The sequence below is a fragment of the Schistocerca americana genome, chromosome 1 (genome assembly GCF_021461395.2).
Source record: "Schistocerca americana isolate TAMUIC-IGC-003095 chromosome 1, iqSchAmer2.1, whole genome shotgun sequence".
Taxonomy (NCBI): Eukaryota; Metazoa; Arthropoda; class Insecta; order Orthoptera; family Acrididae; genus Schistocerca; species Schistocerca americana.
This window is the reverse complement of record NC_060119.1, coordinates 823679596-823700589: the sequence shown is the minus strand read 5'-3', so window position 1 is coordinate 823700589 and position 20994 is coordinate 823679596. Positions and strand designations below refer to the sequence as shown.

General features: G+C 40.7%; 1 protein-coding gene across 1 annotated transcript in view; it reads right to left on the bottom strand.

The window, feature by feature from the left end:
• LOC124546385 (fibrillin-2-like) overlaps nt 1-20994 on the bottom strand; it is a 129157-nt gene that overhangs the window by 36511 nt on the left and 71652 nt on the right. The window contains exon 4 of the mRNA XM_047125034.1: nt 15339-15475. Coding sequence (XP_046980990.1) covers nt 15339-15475 — 137 coding nt within the window. The remainder of the gene's footprint in view (nt 1-15338; nt 15476-20994) is intronic.

Here is a 20994-nt window from a genome sequence, read left to right as displayed (position 1 = left end):
GTTCATTGCAGCTGTCAAAAAGATTCTCTCCATTGAGGTCGAAGTGGAGTGTTACAGTGTAGTTATCTACCCACATATAATAGGTCGAGATCAAACCAAGTTAGTTTCTGGATATTTTTAACGGTCACTAGATTCCGCTCTGATAGATGTAGAGTCATTTTAAGAAAATCTGTGGTCAGTAGTCCGTGAATAACCAGATGATGCAACACTACTTGGAGGCGACTTTAATCTACAGAGTGTAGACTAGGACATCTATGGATTCATTGCAGTAGGTACAGACAGACAGTCTTGCTAAATACGTTTTAGGAAAACTGTATTGAGCATCTAGTTTGGTAGCCCACACGCATTGTAAGTATCTTTGGCATCGTTGCTACAAACAGGCCGTACCTTGTCGATGGCGTCAGTATACAGAAGTGGATTAGTGATCATGATGTCATCATAGCGACTGTGATTACGAAAGTTAATCAATCAGGAAAGAAGGCTAAGAGACTGTTTCTACTAGAAAGTACAGATAAGCAGTTGATAGCACCAAACTTTGGCGGTGAATTGACATCATTTAGTTCCAACGAGATAGACAAAGTTTAAACAGAATGTAAATCGTCGTCTAGGCAACTATGTGCCAAGTAAGTGGATTAAGGATGTAAAATACCCATCATAGTTTAACAACGAAGTTCGGAAAATGCAGAGGAAGCAAAGGCATTCGAACTCTACGGTCAAAAGAGAACTCGCAAATGCCGACATTCAATGGTCAGTTGAGATACGTGCGTTTGTGTAAAGATTTATGCGCGAAGCGTACAACTGTTCCCAGTGTCAATCCTTGGCGAAAGATATGGCAGAGAAAATTCTTGTTTCATGTAAAATCACTAAGTGGACCTAAGGCTTCCATCCAGTCACTCGTTGGCCAGTCATATCTACATCTACATGACTACTCTGCAATTCACATTTAAGTGCTTGGCAGAGGGTTCATAGAACCACAATCATACTATCTCTCTACCATTCCACTCCCGAACAGCGCGCGGGAAAACGAACACCTAAACCTTTCTGTTCGAGCTCTGATTTCTCTTATTTTATTTTGATGATCATTCCTACCTATGTAGGTTGGGCTCAACAAAATATTTTCGCATTCGGAAGAGAAAGTTGGTGACTGAAATTACTTAAATAGATCTCGCCGCGACAAAAAACGTCTTTGCTGTAATGACTTCCATCCCAATTCGCGTATCATATCAGCCACACTCTCTCCCCTATTACGTGATAATACAAAACGAGCTGCCCTATTTTGCACCCTTTGGATGTCCTCCGTCAATCCCACCTGGTAAGGATCCCACACCGCGCAGCAATATTCTAGCAGAGGACGAACGAGTGTAGTGTAAACTGTCTCTTTAGTGGACTTGTTGCATCTTCTAAGTGTCCTGCCAATGAAGCGCAACCTTTGGCTTGCCTTCTCCACAATATTGTCTATGTGGTCTTTCCAAGTGAAGTTGTTCGTAATTTTAACACCCAGGTACTTAGTTGAATTGACAGCCTTGAGAATTGTACTATTTATCGAGTAATCGAATTCGAACGGATTTATTTTGGAACTCATGTGGATCACCTCACACTTTTCGTTGTTTAGCGTCAACTGCCACCTGCCACACCATACAGAAATCTTTTCTAAATCGCTTTGCAACTGATACTGGTCTTCGGATGACCTTACTAGACGGTAAATTACAGCATCATCTGTAAACAACCTAAGAGAAGTGCTCAGATTGTCACCCAGGTCATTTATATAGATCAGGAACAGCAGAGCTCCCAGGACACTTCCCTGGGGAACACCTGATATCACTTCAGTTTTACTCTATAATTTGCCGTCTATTACTACGAACTGCGACCTTCCTGAAAGGACATCACGAATCCAGTCGCACAACTGAGACGATATCCTACAGGCCCGCAGCTTGATTAGAAGTCGTTTGTGAGGAACGGTGTCAAAAGCTTTCCGGAAATCTAGAAATACGGAATCAACCTGAGATCCCCTGTCGATAGCGGCCATTACATCGTTGCACAAGAGCGATGTTTTCTGAAACCATGCTGATTATGTATCAATAGATCGTTCCCTTCGAGGTGATTCATAATGTTTGAATACAGTATATGCTCCAAAACCCTACTGCAAACCGACGTCAATGATATAGGTCTGTAGTTAGACGGATTACCCCTACTACCCTTCTTAAACACTGGTGCGACCTGCGCAATTTTCTAATCTGTAGGTACAGATCTATCGGTGAGCGAGCAGTTGTATATGAGTGCCAAGTAGGGAGCTGTTGTATCAGCGTAATCTGAAAGGAACCTAATCGGTATACAATCTGGACCTGAAGACTTGCCCGTATCAAGCGATTTGAGTTGCTTCGCAACCCCTAAGGTATCTACTTCCAAGAAACTCATGCTAGCAGCTGTTCGTGTTTCAAATTCTGGAATATTCCATTCGTCTTCCCTGGTGTAGGAATTTCGGAAAACTGCGTTCAATAACTCCGGTTTAGCGGCACAGTCGTCGGTAACAGTACCATCGGCACTGTGCAGCGAAGGTATTGACTGCGTCTTGCCGCTTGTGTACTTTACATACGACCAGAATTTCTTCGGATTTTCTACCAAATTTCGAGACAATGTTTCGTTGTGGAACCTATTAAAGGCATCTCGCATTGAAGTCCGTGCCAAATTTCGCGCGTCTGTATATTTTAGCCAATCTTCGGGATTTCGCGTTCTTCTGAACTTCGTATGCTTTTTCCGTTGCCTCTGCAACAGTGTTCGGACCTGTTTTGTGTACCACGGGGGATCAGTTCCATCTCTTACCAATTTATGAGGTATGAATCTCTCAATTGCTGTTGCTACTATATCTTTGAATTTGAGCCTCATCTCGTCTACATTTGCATAGTCAGTTCGGAAGGAATGGAGATTGTCTCTTAGGAAATGGCTGTTGGAGATAGAAAAACGAAGGCCAAAACTTCAAGAAAACATTCATGCAGGAAAATCGTACATACATGCCGTCGTTTGACGTCCAGCACTCTATTATGTACGTCGTAGAAATAAGCATCCATGGCGTAGAGAAACAACTGAAAGTGTTGACAATAATAGCCGCCAGGTCAGAATGGAATCCCTATTCGCTGCTACAAAGAGTACTCTATGGCATTAGCCCCCTACTTAGCTTGCATTTATCGCGAATCTCTCCCCCAGCGCGAAGCCCAAAGTGACTAGGAAAAAGCGAAGGGGACTACTGTCAGTAATGTATTTACATTTTGCGGCGTGCAGTTGCAGCTGTAGTAGTTACAAAGCTAAGTATTGACAAAGTTATTTGTGCACTGTTATACAGTTATTATATTTGATGGTTTTCAGCGGTGTTTTCGTGCTGTTTGCTGCGAAACAACGTTTTAATACACTTCTGGGAACGTTCACTAGCTGTGTGTTTGGTGTTTTCTGTACGCTGCAGTCGTTTAGTAAATTTCGTGCTTTAGTTGTCAGCTGACGTCTCGTATTGTTTCTAGTGAAATATTTCGGTAAAATTACCATTCAGTGTTTTAACTTCATTGAGTGTTCCATTGGCCGGTTGAATTTGTGGTTTCAGTTAGTAATTTTGTGAAGTTTTGTTGGTGTTGTTATTAGCTATGGTGTACCAGTATTAATACAAGCACTTACTTTCTTAGTAGACAGAGAATTTCGACACCGCTATTGATAGTTCTATAACAAGTTCTACTGGTCTCACTGAAGTTAGGTAACGTAGACATACAGTATTTTTTTAAGTAACTGTAAAATTTTACCATGAGTGAGAAGTGTGGGCTCTGTCGTATGTTTGTGAGTGGTGGGTTACGGTGCGGGATTTGTTCAAAATATTTTCATTGGGGGAGGGGGAGGATGCAGTGGGGAAGCCAGTGGGGCATTCTAGCGAGATCCTCTCCTGGGAATGCAGAATCTGTAGTAGAAATAAGTTGACAGAGGAGCATGAGAAGATCTCTGCCTTTCAAGTGCAGTTACCACGCGCAAAGGAGGAACTAGATAGGCTGAGGAGGGTGAAGAGTGGTGGGGAACGGGAACTGGCAGTCGGCAAGATGACAGCCAAGAAGAGGAAGTATTTAGACAGTTATAATTTACGTATATGCAATAGATTTGACCAACTGTCAGAGATGAGTGGAGAGGGGAGGCTTGTATCTGTAGATGCAGAGATCATGCAGAAATCCTGAGCAGTTAGGAGGCCAAGGTCAGCTGCAAAGTCTAACAGAAATAAGAAGGTTCTGCTGCTAGGATGTTCGCTCGGTAGATGTGTGGGCCAGCAGTTGCAGGAAGTGTTGGGGAGTACCAGGTCACTAGCATTGTGTGGCCTAGCGCAGGGTTGGCCCAGGTGACTGACAGCGTGGGGGAGTTACTTAGGAATAAGGTAGTGACAGTGGGTGCAGCAGGCAATAGTCTTGATAGGGACGGGGAATATGATGTAGCTGGTGACCTGGTAAAGATAGCTACTCAAACTGATGGCACTAATGTGCATTTCGTGCAAGTATTTCAACGTCATGATCGACCTCATCTTAATGCGGTTGTTAGGTGCGTTAACATGGGGCTGGGGAGGGCGCTGATGGCAGATGGCATGGGTAGCATTTCAGTGGGGCAGCTGGGTCTATCTGTAGATTGGGTATCACTAAGCATGGCCTGCACCTAAATAGGTATGGGAAGGCAAGGCCGGCAAAGCTTATAGGTAACAGCATAGTGGGTGGTGGTGGGATCACTCATGGAAAAATTCCTGTACTGGATGGTGTTAGGGCTGCACCTGCTTAAAGGAAGTCCCTCTAACGAAGGGCTCACCTTCAGGGGACGTAATGTTTCCAAGTAGAGAAAGAATTAGCACATTTAATCAAAGTATAAGAGGTGTTAGAAATGAAGCTAGTGAACTGCTTGTAGATGTTGATTCTGAAATTACTGGTATATCAGAGCACCACATAAATAATTTTACAATTGAGAGGCTTCCTTTACAAGAATGGAGATTAGCTGGCTGTTTTTCAAGGAGTTCCTTGCGTGGTGGGGAAGTGGCTACGTATGTAAAAAGCAGTATGCCATTTGAGTCCACAGACGTATCGTGGCACTTCACTGAGGAGATATTTGAATATTGTGCAGGGGCAGTTGAACTTAGTGAAACTAAAATTCTAATTGTTGTTGTTTATAGATCCCCTAACTCAGGCTTCAGAGCTTTCCTACTCAATCTAGAGAAGGTTCTTGATTCACTTTGTAGGAAGTACCAGAAATTAGTTACAAATGGTGACTTCAATATAAATTTTGAACATAATGGGTGCAAGAAAATGGATGTTGATAGATCTCCTGAATTCATATGATCTTATGCAGATGGCGTTTCTTCCAACTAGGGTGCAGAGGAACAGCAGCACAGTCATAGACAATATTTTTTTATGCATTCTTCATTACTAGATGGGCATTCTGTTAGTAAAAGTGTGAATGGCCTTTCAGACCATGATACACAAATTTTAACACTAAAAGGCTTTTGTACTCAAACAAATGTCACATATAGCTACAAACTATGTAGGAAAGTTAAAGCAACAGCAATGGAGAGTTTTTTAAATCTTGTCAAGGAACAAGAGCGGTAGGATGTTTATAGTGCCAATAACATAGATGATAAATATAATGCTTTCCTTAACACATTTCTCATGCTCTTTGAGAATTGCTTCCCATTAGAACGTTCTAAACGGGGTACTAGCAGTAATAGGCAACCCTGGTGGCTGGCTAGTGGGATAAGGATATCATGCAGAACGAAGTGGGAATTATATTAAAATGTTAGAAGTAGTCACAATCAAGTTACAGTAGCCCATTACAAACAGTATTGTAAGGTGCTTGAAATATTATTAGGTAGGCATAGAGTAAGTGGTATGCAAATAGAGTAGCTAATTCACATGATAAAATGAAAACCATATGGACAGTTGTGAAGGAAGTGTCTGTTCAGCAGCACAAGGTCGACGCTATGAAGTCAGTTCGTAGTAAAAATATTTCTGTTACTGATAAATCAGATATGTGTACAGTATTTAACAATCTTTTCTGAGCATTAATGGTGAATTAAACAAAAATTTAGTTTCTTCAGGGAATCATATAACTTTCTGGGCAAATGGCTTCCCGAGATTGTTGTCTGAAATACTCCTCTGTGATACAGACAAGAGGGAGATTTAGTCAATAATTAAATCACTGAAGACTAAGGACCCTCATCGATATGATGGGGTGCCTAGCAGAATATTAAAGTACTGTACTGCACACGTTAGGCCTGTATTTAGCCATATTTGTAATTTTACTTTAGGAATAGTCAGTTCCCTGAACGATTTAAGTACTCAGTAGTAATGCCGCTTTATAAAAAGGGAGAAAGGGATAATGTAGGCAGTTTTAGACATATTTCTATGCCATCAGTGTTTGCTAAAGTTATTGAAAAGGCTATAAATGTAAGGATGATTGATCATTTTATATCGCAAGATTTGCTATCAAATATACAGTTCGGCTTTACAAGTCGTTTAACAACTGAAAATGCTATATTCTCTTTTCTCTGTGGGGTACTGGATGTATTAAACAAAAGGTTTGGAACCCCAGGATATTTTTTGGATTTAACTATGGGCTTTGATTGTGTTAAATCAAAAAATATTGCTCCAGTACGGAATACGTGGGTTACCTGATAGTTCGTCCACCTCTTACTTCAGCAACAGACAGCAAAAGTTCATTATTCACAATGTTGAGAATGGCTGTGATGTGAGGTCTGAGTGTGGTAGAGTCATGTGGGGGTGCCCCAAGGATCTGTGTTGTGGCCTCTCCTGTCCCTTATTTGTATAAATGATATGCCCTCTAGTATTACGGGTAACTAAAAAAATATTTTTGTTTGCTGATGACACTAGCTTGGTAGTAAAGGATGTTGTGTGCAACACTGGCTCAGTTTCAAACAGTGCAGTTCATGATCTAAGTTCATGGCTTTTAGAAAATAAACTAATACTAAATCACAGTAAGACTCAGTTTCTACAGTAAAACAATTACAATATATAAAGACACCGAAATGTCATATCTCCAGGTAACAAAATAAGAAAAAATTTATAGTACAATGGATGGAAATAGGAGGATATACATTTCCAGCATTACAACTCTTCCCATTCTAAAAGGATATTTTTGGCTCAGAAACGGGCGGTTCAGGCAATAAGTGGTACAAGTCCACGAACTTCTTATCGACCCCTGTTCATGAGTCTTGGTATTTTGACATTGGCCTCTCAATATGTATATACTCCTTACTTTCATTTCTTGTTAACAATATTAGCTTATTCCCAAGAATAAGCAGCTTTTACTCAGTTAATACCCGGCAGAAATCAAACATGCATTTGGACCGGATTTCCTTAACTCTTTTGCAGAAAGGTGTGCAGTATACTGCCGTATTCATTTTCAATAAGCTACCACTCGAATTCAAAAATCTCACCAGTAATACACGCGCTTTCAAATCGAAACTCAAGAGTTTCCTCATGGGTCACGCCTTGTATTTTGTCGAGGACTTCCTTGAAAAATTGAAAAATTAAGCTGATTCTTATTGTATTGTTGTTTGTGTTTTTACTTAAACTTATGGATTGACTTTTTCGGGTTCATAAACATTTTATTTTTATCTGTTATTACTTTTATGTTGTAATCTCATGTACTGACACGTTCCATGATCTTGGAGATTTGCTCGCCAGTTTGGTCCTATGGAACTGGTCATGTAAATAAATAAAATGAACAAATAAAGTCTCTGAGTCTTTGTCTGCTTTGTGCGAATTTGACCTGGTTTAGGGGCGGAAGGGGTGCGACTGCATCTGAGGACGGTGCATTGGTCATCTGGAGGACACCTGCGATGTGCCCTGAAAGGTGGCTGACGGTCTGACAGACTCTACAAAGACTCTGACAATTGGGAGACAAGTTTCTAAGGAGATCCGTTCGTAGTCCTGTAACGGGGATGTCCACAAGAATCATGTCGCGAATAAAGGAAGTTTTGTATGGGACGATAGTCTACAGTGTTCCTTTGAAGCTATTAAAAGGGCCATTACGAACCCTCAAAGTGTTGGCTGTGCCATTTTTCGACAAGAGATTTGCTTCACAGAGCGACGCCTTCAACATAAGGATTGCTTCAGTTGTCCTGAAGGAGATTAAGGGTCAAAGACGCTGACGCCCTTCAGATTTTTTGACGAGAAGGCTGACCGGCTCTGAGTTGAATTATTCGTTGTATGAATGTGAAGCACTGGCTGTCCTGTTCGCCCCAAAATATTCCAGTTCTGTCTGGAACATAGGGAGTTCTATTTGAATACCGATTTTCAGGCGTTGAAGTGTGTCCTGACCAGACGTGCGGTCTGGTTTTCAGCGTTTCATTTTAAGATACCCCACGTTAAAGTCGTTGAAAATCAGGAAGCCAATGCGCTCAGCTGCATGTTAGAGCAGAAAAATACCACTGAGGGAGCTCGAGCCCATTATCTTGCTTGTACTGTTCTAAAAGAAGAGCAACGATTATTTGCTGATCTTAAAATTATGCAGGACCAAGACCATTTATGGGGCTGCTTAGTAGGCAATTTTTATGTGGAAAGGACGAGCTGAGGTATTCTTTGAAGATTGATAAATTGTGTAAACAAATGGGAAAACTCAAGTAATTCAAGATTTTCTTGCCTGTTAAGATAGTCCCCTCCATCTTTCATTACTTTCACAGTGAGTTGGTGGGTAGGTATTTAGGCCTGCATTGGACCTTGGCAAAGAAGCGAGCTCATCTCACCTGGCCGTCATTGTACAGTGATATTCAGCGTTTGGTTGGTGTGTGACTCTTCTAGAGCCGGCCTAGATAGCCGAGCGGTTCTAGGCGTTACAGTCTGGAAACGCGCTACCGCTAAGGTCGCAGGTTCGAATCCTGCCTCGGGCATGAATGTGTGTGACGTTCTTACGTTAGTTAAGTTTAAGTAGATCTAAGTTCTAGGGGACTGATGACCTCAGAAGTTAAATCCCATTGTGCTCAGAGCCATTTGAGCCAACTCTTGTAGAAGGGGAAACACAAACACAAACGCTGAGCGGCTTATTACAATCTGAGCGTGAACAGTACCCCGTGGATAAAATCTTTATTGATGTTGTTGTACCCCTTCCCCTTACTAAGAAAGGAATCCGTTATATCCTTGTGGTCATTGAGGCGTTATCGCGATTTGTTTCGCTCGTTCCTAGCCGAGGGGTTACTACCGCTATTAGTACCAGACAGCTGACCAACATCTTCTCCCGGTCTGGCCCTCCTAAGGCTCTGTTGTGCGTTAAGAATCCGGCGTTTGTTTCTAAGCAGTTTAAACAGTTCTGTTCTTGCAATGCCATTAAGCAACGTCAGCGTTGCTTTGCTGGAAGAGTGAACCGTAATCCATAGTCAACGTTGATTATATATCAAATAACTCCCCTCCGCTGGCTCAACCTTGTGTTTAATTCTGCTCAACACGAAACGTCAAAAGCTGCTCCTGGTGATGCAGTCATATACTCTCAACTCTCCACTGTCTAACTTGTGGAAAATTAATGGTCTTCTGCCTGCATCTATTTATCCAGGTACGCTTAAGGAAAATTCGCACTGAGCCACGAACAATATCGAATAAACTCATCGTCGACAGACAAAGTGCTATTGCCAGGGTAGACGTCCTTTTCAGGGCAAGGTACGAGATAAGATATTTGTTGGAAACTACGCCAGCCGAGCCTATGGTGGCATTGGACTTGGCAAGTTCATCCCCCCCCCCCCGCTTTGGCGACTCTTGTCCCATTGTTGAGTTTCTGTGGCCAGTTAATTTGCTGTTCGATGATCTCGCAAGAGCCCCCGAGTCTACCTTAGTCAAGTTAAAACGCTTAGTTGACCTCCCTACTTTTCTGAGTGGGGGATGGGTGGAGGGAGTAGTTGGTTTACGGATGGAGGTACAGCCGTGGCAGCTTTTATCTTTGAAGTGTGACACTCTGCTGGCACCACCACCTATTAGTGCTGCCGATATCGATCTGATCGTATGTCGCGAGCCAGGGTATTTTGCTAGAGGTGTGTGTGATTGGTTTGCCAGAGCCTGGGGAATTAGTTGGCTGGAGGACACTTGGCTGGCAAGTTGTTGTTTTTGGAGATTCCAGCTGCCCAGCAAGGGCCCCGGAAAGCCGCGAATGGTCAAATCGGTCGGGGCCAAGCCTTGCTCGCTCCCTTAAGGATTGGTGGTATCGAGTCGCGGGGTGAGCAGCGGTCTTCGCGCGGAACCTAGTTGGCAAGTTCCCTGCCTACTCCGCTAGCTTAAATTTTAAGGCACCTCGAAGACAGCCTGTACGGACTGGAGGCAATAAACCACTGCTGGAATCCTGAAAGAAACGGCGCCTTCGCACCTGAGAGGACTTGAGTGCTATTTCCTTACTATTGTGTACTTTAGATTGTAAGGCCCTGCCTGTGTTATGTGGAATTGGACCTGTTAGAGCCTACGAGTGTGTATGGTCATTTGGCAGTGTAACTGATTACAGTTTGTTTTACTGGTCATATTTCGTGCACGTGTACGAGTATTCTCTACCATAAATTCGATGGACGGAAGTAAATTTGTAACATTAGCAGTGTAGGGGCAAAGCATCCTTTATAGATGAGTATGCCTGAATCATTGCATCAGAAGGAAGTGATATTTCCCCTTCTAAATAACAAGTAATTTTAACGAGCGTTAAGCTTGTAACATATACATGTGGTAGCTTGTACGATTAGTTGAGATTTCCTACATCTTAGGCATTCTCGTGTGTAGCATTATTTGTGCAGATTACTGTCCCCTTGTGATGTGTGTTGGCAGAATAGCTTTGCCAGAGAAGAGGAATGTTTGCCTTGTGTAGTGGCGGCGCTTCCCTTTTCACACAGCGTCTGGTCTAGCCCGCAATCTAGTACCTCTAGCAGCCGCATCGTGTTGGTACAAGTTAAGTAAAATTGATCATTTGATGACTTCCTTGGTGGAGAGTCGCCAATTAGTTGGGAACCAGTAGTCTGCCATATTTGGTGAATTTAGTAAGCTCATTAAGTTTAAATCGTGTTGGCAATCCCAAAGTTCCTCCTTCATTCTCTTTAACTACTCGTTTACACCTTTCACCCTCATTTCTACCCCTGAGCGTGTTAAGTTTAAGCCCCTGCACTTATCAATACAAACTACTGCACCTTTCCTTTGAACCACTCATCGTGAGTCTTTCCTGCTTGTTCCTTGTTACCTGTGATACCCGTCTGCTGTACTTCTCAGCATACTTTGAAGTTTGGGCAATTGCATATTCATTAACTATCGTTGTCAACATTTCTGCTGTTGTATACGAGTTGGGATTCACATTTAAACCTGCATGTCCTCCCCTAGTATCGTGTGTTTTGAGCAATTATATTTTAATTAAGTGTCACCATCAATGTTTCTGCTGGTGTGTATGAGTTGGGAGCCACATTTAAATTGTATGCCATCCCAGCTTTCCCTGTATTTTTGGGGACTGTTGAAAGGTCTCTGTTGGATTCCTTTCATTTTAATTTCTTAAATCTGTTGTTATTTACGCCATAAATTCCTCTTCTAAATTTACTGTGGTGTTTCTGACTAACTGGGAGGAGACTGAGCAGTGAAACGTGTTACTTTTACACATAAACAAGAACGATCTGTCACACTACTACACTTTAAAACACACTTTATATGTAATTCATGTCACACAGTCTCAAACGGAACCTACATCCGCTTTCTTTTATATACTGTATATGATAAGATACTGTCATCCCCCTTTCCTTCTGTGTGAGAGGATGAATGAGCAAATGTATTTCTAGTTGCATGCTTGATGGTAGCAGACAAGCCTGTCTGCTAGAGAGCAGTAGGACCAATGTCGGAACAGGTAGCTACGTTCTAAAAGCAGAGAGGTTTCTATTCTTAGTATGGTCCTGTCCATCCCTTGTCATGTTGGTACAGGAAGCTGCCTCTCTGGTAACTTCCGTTTGTATCTGTTAAGCACACTCGGTAGGGGCCCAGGTCAGTCAGTAAACGGCGAGCTTCTGGAGTGGTAAGATCTCCGGCTAAGCGCGTGTCTGCCAAGTCCGTAGGACAATGGATTTCTTAATTTCAGCCTAACTGAAAATTTAATCACCTTTATTTCAGGTTTAGATCCAAAATATCTTATGTTATCTTAAATTGCAACGCAGTGAAATTCGAGTGTGAAGTTTAGAATACCTTCCAGTAGTTGCTTTGTCACTACTTTGTGAGTAAAGTGGAACCACATGTTGAGGATTCGTAACTCTAACTAAGATCATCTATCTTAAATGCGAATGTGGGTGAGATTATAACATCTCGTCTTGACAATATTTTCCAATATAGCAACTTTTCTTTATGTTCAACCCACGTGGGGTGTACTTTGTGAGACCAGTACCACGTGCTTATACAATTGTTTGACCCATCAGGTTAATAGTAAGACGATAGTAACCAGTTCGAGGTTTTTCTTTTGTAAATTGCGTTTTGATGTAATTTATTTTAATCATCAAAATTATTGTGGAGTTACACTCTTTGTGTAAACCAAGTTGACCTCGTGAAGCATGTGGTGTAAGCATCAAAGTAGCCCTCAGCTATTCTTTTCAGGAAGATTTCACAGAGAGTTAGTATGAATTTAGTATACCAGTGTGTGGTAATTTCAGGACGGACAGGATTGCGCTAAGAATGTAACTTCTTTGGGTGAAAATTGAATTGGTTGGTTGTGGTTAATTTCCTCTTGCATATGTTTCAACGTTCTTCGTGTGTTATTTTATGAATGCATTGTTGTATGCAGTGTCCCAATCTTGGCTCCCTATTTGATGTGTTCCATAGGATTACAAACTCACATTTACACAATCCTAAATAAGACACCAGTTTAGTTATGAATCAAGTTTGATATGCTGAAATTTTAACGGAACAATGATCAATGTTAAAATAAATATCCAAATATAAACTGATTTATTTCTTTTTATTTAAATTGTCTTATATATATATATATATATATATATATATATATATATATATATATAGATGTACTAAAAGATTATAATTAATGTTAGTCTGGTTGGGAATTTGGTAAGCTAGACTGGATACCTGGTGAAACAGTTGCGCAGTAATGCAAGTTTAACTTCCTCAGATAGCTCACAGCTTTTAACCCACTTCTATGGTCTTGAAAATCAGCACCGTTTTCAGAATAAATTAAAGCAACAACATTACACTGTGTATTTTATTGTTTACAGGATTTTATTAATGCTTGTACATCGTTAAGTGCTCGCCAACAGCCACAATCAGTGGTGTGACTTGTTATCCCTTCTGTATTTTGGATGCGTGTTACCCATCTGTGTAACGGTTGCCCAAGCTTGGAAATTGTTAGTACTTCCAGTGACTGTAATTGTAATTCATTTGAAGATAAAATTGTTGGTTGAACCAGCTTGCAGCCACGCCTAGTTTGTGCGACTTCTTTCTTGTGTTTGGGAACTCTATAGTTCCTGTTTCATGCCCTGTTTTTAATGGTATGAATTTTTAAAATTCGTTCTTATGAATTGAGTCTTTTCAAGTTATTTTAAGATTGCGAGCGTTATTATTACTTTAACAAGGTTTTGTTAATGATAATACAGTTGTTAAGCAACAAAGTGTGTTCCATGAAACAGTAAATGAAGTATGTGAGTTCACCTTCCATGAGCTTCCCTTAAAGCTATCCGAACCCCAGTTGTATCAACCTCTACATTGTCAGTACGATGTTGTGGAATCTGTAGGTCGTCTGTCGTCTTCGGTGCTAATAAAACTTGCTTAGTAAATTAATATTTTTCATTCAGATTTCCTCCGATCAGCCATGGCTGGCGACACTTGCAAGTGGCGTGCTGAAATTCCAGAGAGATTATGCCGCCGCACAGTGGCAGAGCATCGTTAGTCTCATTCCAGAAGATTACTATGACCAACAGTGACCCCTCAGGGTGTACTGCTCTGTCGCAAGTTCTGTAATCGGCTGATCCTGACCCCACCAGACAGGCAGGCCCTGACACCTGGAAGTGCCTACAACCATAATCAAGACCAGAGGCATCCGATGATGTCAGTGCAGTAAGTTGTACTGGTGTTAGAAGGTCCTAAGTCTCCACTTCAGCGATGGGGTAGGTGGCAATTGTTAAGTCCCCCATGCAGCAGGTCGTTGTTACTTGGATGTTGGGATCTCAGGAACAGAAAACAGCATGTTCATGAGAAGTGCCTGAACGTCAAACCCTTGGTTGTCACTACACCACAAGAATAATAATTGAAGCAAATTCTTCGGTACAATCGTCAATCCTAACGGCCAGTTGAATTCAGAGCTGAAGAACCATGGTACTGATGTAGGCGGGAGGGAGACAATCATGTGAGGGTCTGTTCCTAATGAACAAATGTGGCCCACTTCTTTACCAGTGCTCAGTGATTCACATTCCACTGTATTTGCTTAACTATTCGTTACAGGCTGCTCTGTCAAGCCACTGAAGGATGTTATTGGGCCCAAAATGTAGCTTGCTGCTCCACGTAATAAGAGCTAACAGACATATCTCCGTCTCTGTCTCCCTCTCCCTCTCTCTCTCTCTCTCTCTCTCTCTCTCTTTCTCTCTCTCTCTCTCTCTCTGTCTCTCTCAGTTGACTTTCATCTGAATGTGTAACTGCAGCTTGGCGATTGGTACCGATGTAGCAACGTGTGCTCACGTCCACGACTGACTTACAACGTTGTTTCTTTCTGCTGCGTAGCTGTATCACCACCTCTGCCTAGTGTCGCTTACATCTGCGCTTCAAAAAATTTTAATTTCTTCCCCTTTTCTGCTCTATGGCTTAGCAATACAATTGAAGTATAATTTCTCAGTAGACATGATTTGCCATTGTACGCTAATCGTATCTCCTCGAAATTGTGGAATGTGCAACTGCGATCATTTATGGAACCTACCAAAAAGAGCTTCTCTCTATATCAGTCTGAAAGTTTGGACAATATCTTTACAAGAATCGTTGTTAACAAGAGTCATTTCCCTCTGTTTAGTAGAAGTTCAATGGGCTGAAATTAAATGATCGCATGGTATTGACGGCTGGCAGTCTACACGTGGGGTAGTTCGGCCACTGACGTGCTACACTGACGCTACACTGGGCAGCTGACGTGATGCTGAAATTATGATGAAGACAACACAACACCCAGTCACAGAGCGGAGAAAATCACCGACCTGGATCAGGAATCAAACATGGCACTTACCACTCAGGTAAGGGGGCAGACAATTTAGCAGACATATCAATGCATTCTCGCGCTTAGACCGAACTAACATGGCTGCAAGTCACCGTAGTAGGTGAGGGGAGGAGCGCCGTAGGCTCACTCACCTTAGGACCGGACGTGTCGTCGTCGCTGGTGTCGCGGCGCCTCAAGTTGTGGGCGGAGCGCATGTAGTGTTTCAGCCACGCGGAGCTCCCGCCTGCCGACTCAGTTCCCTGGCGCTCGTGGGGCGGCTGGTCTTCACCTTAGAAATATACGCATCAGGCAGGTTATTAAGTTGTACCTTAAGGGAAAAACCGTAGCTGCAACATTTTAGAATACAAAAATTATCGGGCATTGTTTTCTAGTACAAGGCTACTGTAAATGATTCATTCGTTTTCGTAGTTCTATACTTTCCAAACCACAAGTTGTACAAATACTATTTATGCATGAATGGAACCGTTAACTCGCAGACTTTGCAACGTGCCCACTAGCTGGCGTTGTGATAAAACGGCCACAACAGAAGAAAAGAGTTTTCGCATGTTGGAATATGTGAGATATTTATCTATCACGAAACTGCAACGTACATTCAGAATAAATTATGGAAACAGAGCATTGTGCGTTGCTCCTGGCAAATTAAAGCTTCTGGTTGTCTTTGTAAACAGAAAAATATTGGTCGAACAAGTGTGGCACAAGCAATCGTGGAGAGAGTGAATCGAAGTTCAGTATGCTGTCCAAAAATAAAAATAATAATAATAATAATATATTAGATGTAGAAGAGAAATTTCAGCTGACATATATAGAATACAAAGACACAAATACAGACATTAGACCAATCTTGCAGAGACCACCAAATAACCCACAAGTCGAAACAACAATAACAACTATCAACACAATCATACACAACAAAATAAATGAAAATACAACTATGGAAGAGTTACAACTACTGGTTTATGTAGGAGCACTCACTACACTAAATATACACACTAGGCAGAGATCAGAACCAACCAACACACAGAAGAAACCCACAAAACCAGCATGGCAACACAGGCTACAGATCAGAATAGAAAAACTGAGAAAAGACATCGGACAGCTAACACAATTTATAAGAAATGAAATATCAGACAAAAAACGAAATGGTTAGGTAAAATCTCACAACAAGAAGCAATAGAGCAATTAGATGAAAAGAAGCAGAAATTACAAGCATTGGCCAAACGACATAGAAGATACAAAAAAAGTGAAAATAGAAGGAAACAAAACCAAACATTCATTACAAACCAAAAGAGATTTTACCAAACAATAGATAACACACACATTAAAATAGACAATCCACCAAACATAACAGATATGGAACACTTCTGGAGCAACATATGGTCAAACCCGGTACAACATAACAGGCATGCACGGTGGATACAAGCAGAAACAGACACATACAAGATGATACCACAAATGCCTGAAGTGATAATTTTGCAACATGAAGTCTTCCGAGCAATTAATTCTACGCACAGTTGGAAAGCCCCTGGAAATGATAAAATAGCAAATTTCTGGCTAAAGAAGTTCACCTCAACACATTCACATCTAACTAAATTATTTAACAGTTACATTGCAGACCCATACACATTCCCTGATACACTTACACATGGAATAACTTATCTGAAACCTAAAGATCAAACAAACACAGTAAACCCAGCGAAATATCGCCCCATAACATGCCTACCAACAATCTACAAAATATTAACTTCAGTCATTACACAGAAATTAGTGGTACATACAACACAGAACAAAATTATAAATGAAGAACAAAAAGGCTGCTGAAAATGAGCACGAGGATGTAAAGAGCAACTGATAATAGAGGCAGAGGTGACATATCAAGCTAAAACCAAACAAAGGTCGCTACACTACGCATACATTGATTACCAGAAAGCTTTTGATAGTGTACCCCTCTCATGGTGACTACACATATTGGAAATATACAAAGTAGATCCTAAATTGATACAGTTCCTTAACATAGTAATGAAAAACTGGAAAAGCACACTCAATATCCAAACAAATTCAGATAATATCACATCACAGCCAATACAGATTAAGTGTGGAATATACCAAGGAGACTCATTAAGTCCTTTCTGGTTCTGCCTTGCTCTGAACCCACTATCCAACATGCTAAATAATACAAATTATGGATATAATATTACTGGAACATACCCACACAAAATCACACATTTGCTATACATGGATGATCTGAGACTACTGGCAGCAACCAATCAACAACTCAACCAATCACTAAAGATAACAGAAGTATTCAGCAATGATATAAATATGGCTTTGGAAGAGACAAATGTAAGAAAAATAGCATAGTCAAGGGAATACACGCTAAACAAGAAGATTACATATTGGATAACCACAGCGACTGCATAGAAGCGATGGAAAAAACAGATGCCTATAAATATCTAGGATACAGACAACAAATAGGAATAGATAATACAAATATAAAGAAGAACTAAAAGAAAAATATAGACAAAGACTAACAAAAATACTGAAAACAGAATTGACAGCAAGAAACAAGACAAATGCTATAAATACTTATGCTATACCAATATTGTCCTACTCATTTGGGGTAGTGGAATGGAGTAACACAGACCTGGAAGCACTCAATACACTTACACGATCACAATGCCACAAATACAGAATACATCACATACATTCAGCAACTGAAAGATTCACATTAAGCAGAAAGGAAGGAGGAAGGGGATTTATCGACATAAAAAACGTACATTATGGACAGGTAGACAATTTAAGAAAATTCTTTCTAGAACGAGCAGAAACTAGCAAAATACGCAAAGCAATCACTCATATAAATTCATCAGCCACACCACTGCAATTTCGTAACCACTTCTACAACCCTTTAGATCACATAACATCAACAGATACGAAGAAAGTAAATTGGAAAAAGAAAACAGTACACGGCAAGCACCCGTATCATCTAACACAGCCACACATCGATCAAGATGCATCCAACACATGGCTAAGAAAAGGCAATATATACAGTGAGACACAAGGATTCACGATTGCAATACAGGATCAAACAATAAACACCAGATATTACAGCAAGCATATTATTAAAGATCCCAATACCACAACAGATAAATGCAGACTTTGCAAACAACAAATAGAAACAGTAGATCACATCACAAGCGGATGTACAATACTAGCAAATACAAAATACACCAGAAGACATGACAAAGTAGCAAAAGTAATACATCAAAAACTTGCCATACAACATAAACTAATAAAACAACAAATTACCACATACAAGTATGCACCACAAAATGTACTGGAGAATGATGAATGCAATTTATACTTGAACAGAACCATTATAACAGATAAAACAACACCATGTAACAAACCTGACATCATACTCACCAATAAACAGAAGAAATTAACACAACTAATCGAAATATCCATACCCAATACAACAAATATACAAAAGAAAACAGGAGAAAAAATTTAAAAATACATCCAACTGGTTGAGGAAGTCAAGGACATGTGGCATCAGGATAAAGTTGAGATTATACCAATTATAATATCAACTACAGGAGTCATACCACACAATATCTACCAGTATATAAACGCAATACAGCTACATCCAAACGTATATATACAACTACAGAAATCTGTAATTATTGATACACGTTCAATTACCCGAAAGTTCCTAAATGCAATATAACATATAACGTACAGTTAAAAGGAAGTCACACTTGATCAAGGTCCGCGTCACTTTCCATTTTTAACCAGACATAACGTCTGAGAAAGGAATGAATAATAATAATCATAATCATACAGCAGCAAACTGTCTGAAAAATTTTGCGGCGGAAGCTATATTGCAGACCGTGCCATCTGCCGCTCCTGCAGTTAGAACCAGACGGTAATGACCGGCGCCTTCAACCTTCCATCACAAACTAAGAAGCACTTGAGAATGAACATTTGACCTCCAATCTGATATTCTGCTACGAAGCAACATTCCACTTACCTGGGAACGCTAATGGCAACAATTTGAGAGTGTGGGGCACCGAAAATACTAATGAAAGTTTTATGAGTGACCGAGATTAGCCGAAGGCTACTGTTTTCTGTGCAATGTCATAGACGAAGTTGTATGAGCCGTTTTTCTTCTGTAAAGACTGTGATGGGTACCTCTTACCTCGATTTGTTGAAGTTGCTGTTGTACAACTGACTTCCGATTCCGAGAACTTCATCACCCAACAAGACAAGACACCCCTCACTGGATCATCGACATCGGTCGCTAATTAAACGAAGAACTTCGCATCGCTGGATTGGTCATAGTGGTGAACACGTTGTGGCGCTGTTCCTTTGGCCCCATGTTGCTTTACGTAGTGCCTTGCGACTTTTTCCTTTGGGGGCATATTCACGACCGTGCTGACGTACCCCCACCGCCAATAACACTGGAGTAGCCCATAGTATGCATCAATGTTGCTATGTTAACCGTTGACCGGATGTAGCTACATACGTTATGGTAGGATCTTGACGACTTCTTGGATGTGTGATGAAATTTGTAGTGTGCAAAATCCAATCTTGACGAGTTCCCGGTTTTATTCATGCATCATTCATATCTCTAAATACAGTAGTTTGGAAAATATAGACCTTTACTTTGTTTCTGTTTATGAATCCATGTACATCAGTCAATATTTACGAAATGTATAACTAAACCACGAAATCTCATTCCAACTGATTCGTAAAAGTGAAAGTAGCTGTAGAAGAAATGTAAATGTTCATTGTGTCCTCATGTGACTGGATAACGCATTTACGAATGAGAATTCTCGACCTGCAATCTCTACATTCAGCTGGCGTCCATTGGTCTTCTCGAAAGCGTAGATAGTAAACATATATATTTGTAATGATAGAGATACAGTTTGAACGCTATGTTCAAATTTTTTGTGCACAGCATAGCAGCTCTTTAAAACGTGAAGCTAACGAAATGTAAAGTACACATAGAACCCTTTCTACGACGTATATATTTCATATGTCGTGCGCTGGTCTGTTAATTCGGAAATTTTGAATAATGAGTAATTAACGGAACTTAATTCATTATGAATTATAATGTGAGTCTGCAAGATATAAAGATTCCAGTTCCATTCAAGAGCGCAACACTTCCTAGTAGGTTATCATTGGAAGAAAGGCGACGTTGTTTTCACGTGGTCATTAGGGAACTGATATTGCATGAAAACTATGGCGGAGGTCTGGTGCCTCCATTGCATTTCTCCCGCAGATGTCATAAGAGTAATATACTACGAAGCACACACAGGCAAACAGACATTTTCTTTTCTTCGATCGATAAATGCAGATCACTGACAGAAGAAATTACGCATAGTTAAAACAGAGCTTCTCTTATTCTTTATGCTAAAATCGAAACATTACGTAGAATTCTGCCTTCGTAAAAGTGTGATCGTGGTCTATTTGCTTGTTAACACGTTAGCCTTGCTTCATTTACTTTTTAATACAGTTTTTATTAGGTCTGGCCGTTCCGTACAACTATTGCAATTGATTTTAAACTAACTTCCAGATGAGCTAGATACATTAATCTTCCTACATAGTTCAAAACTGGATGACAGTACAGTATTAACTTGCTTTTTTGTCTGGTGTGTAATGGAGGGTACTTTGTGAACTACTGCTGCTTTTCCCCTTTCCCTGCTCTACTTTCACTGTTTCGCGGTAAGAACGGTTGCTGATATATCGCCCCGTGTGCTCCATTCTCTCTCATTTTTGCCTTCA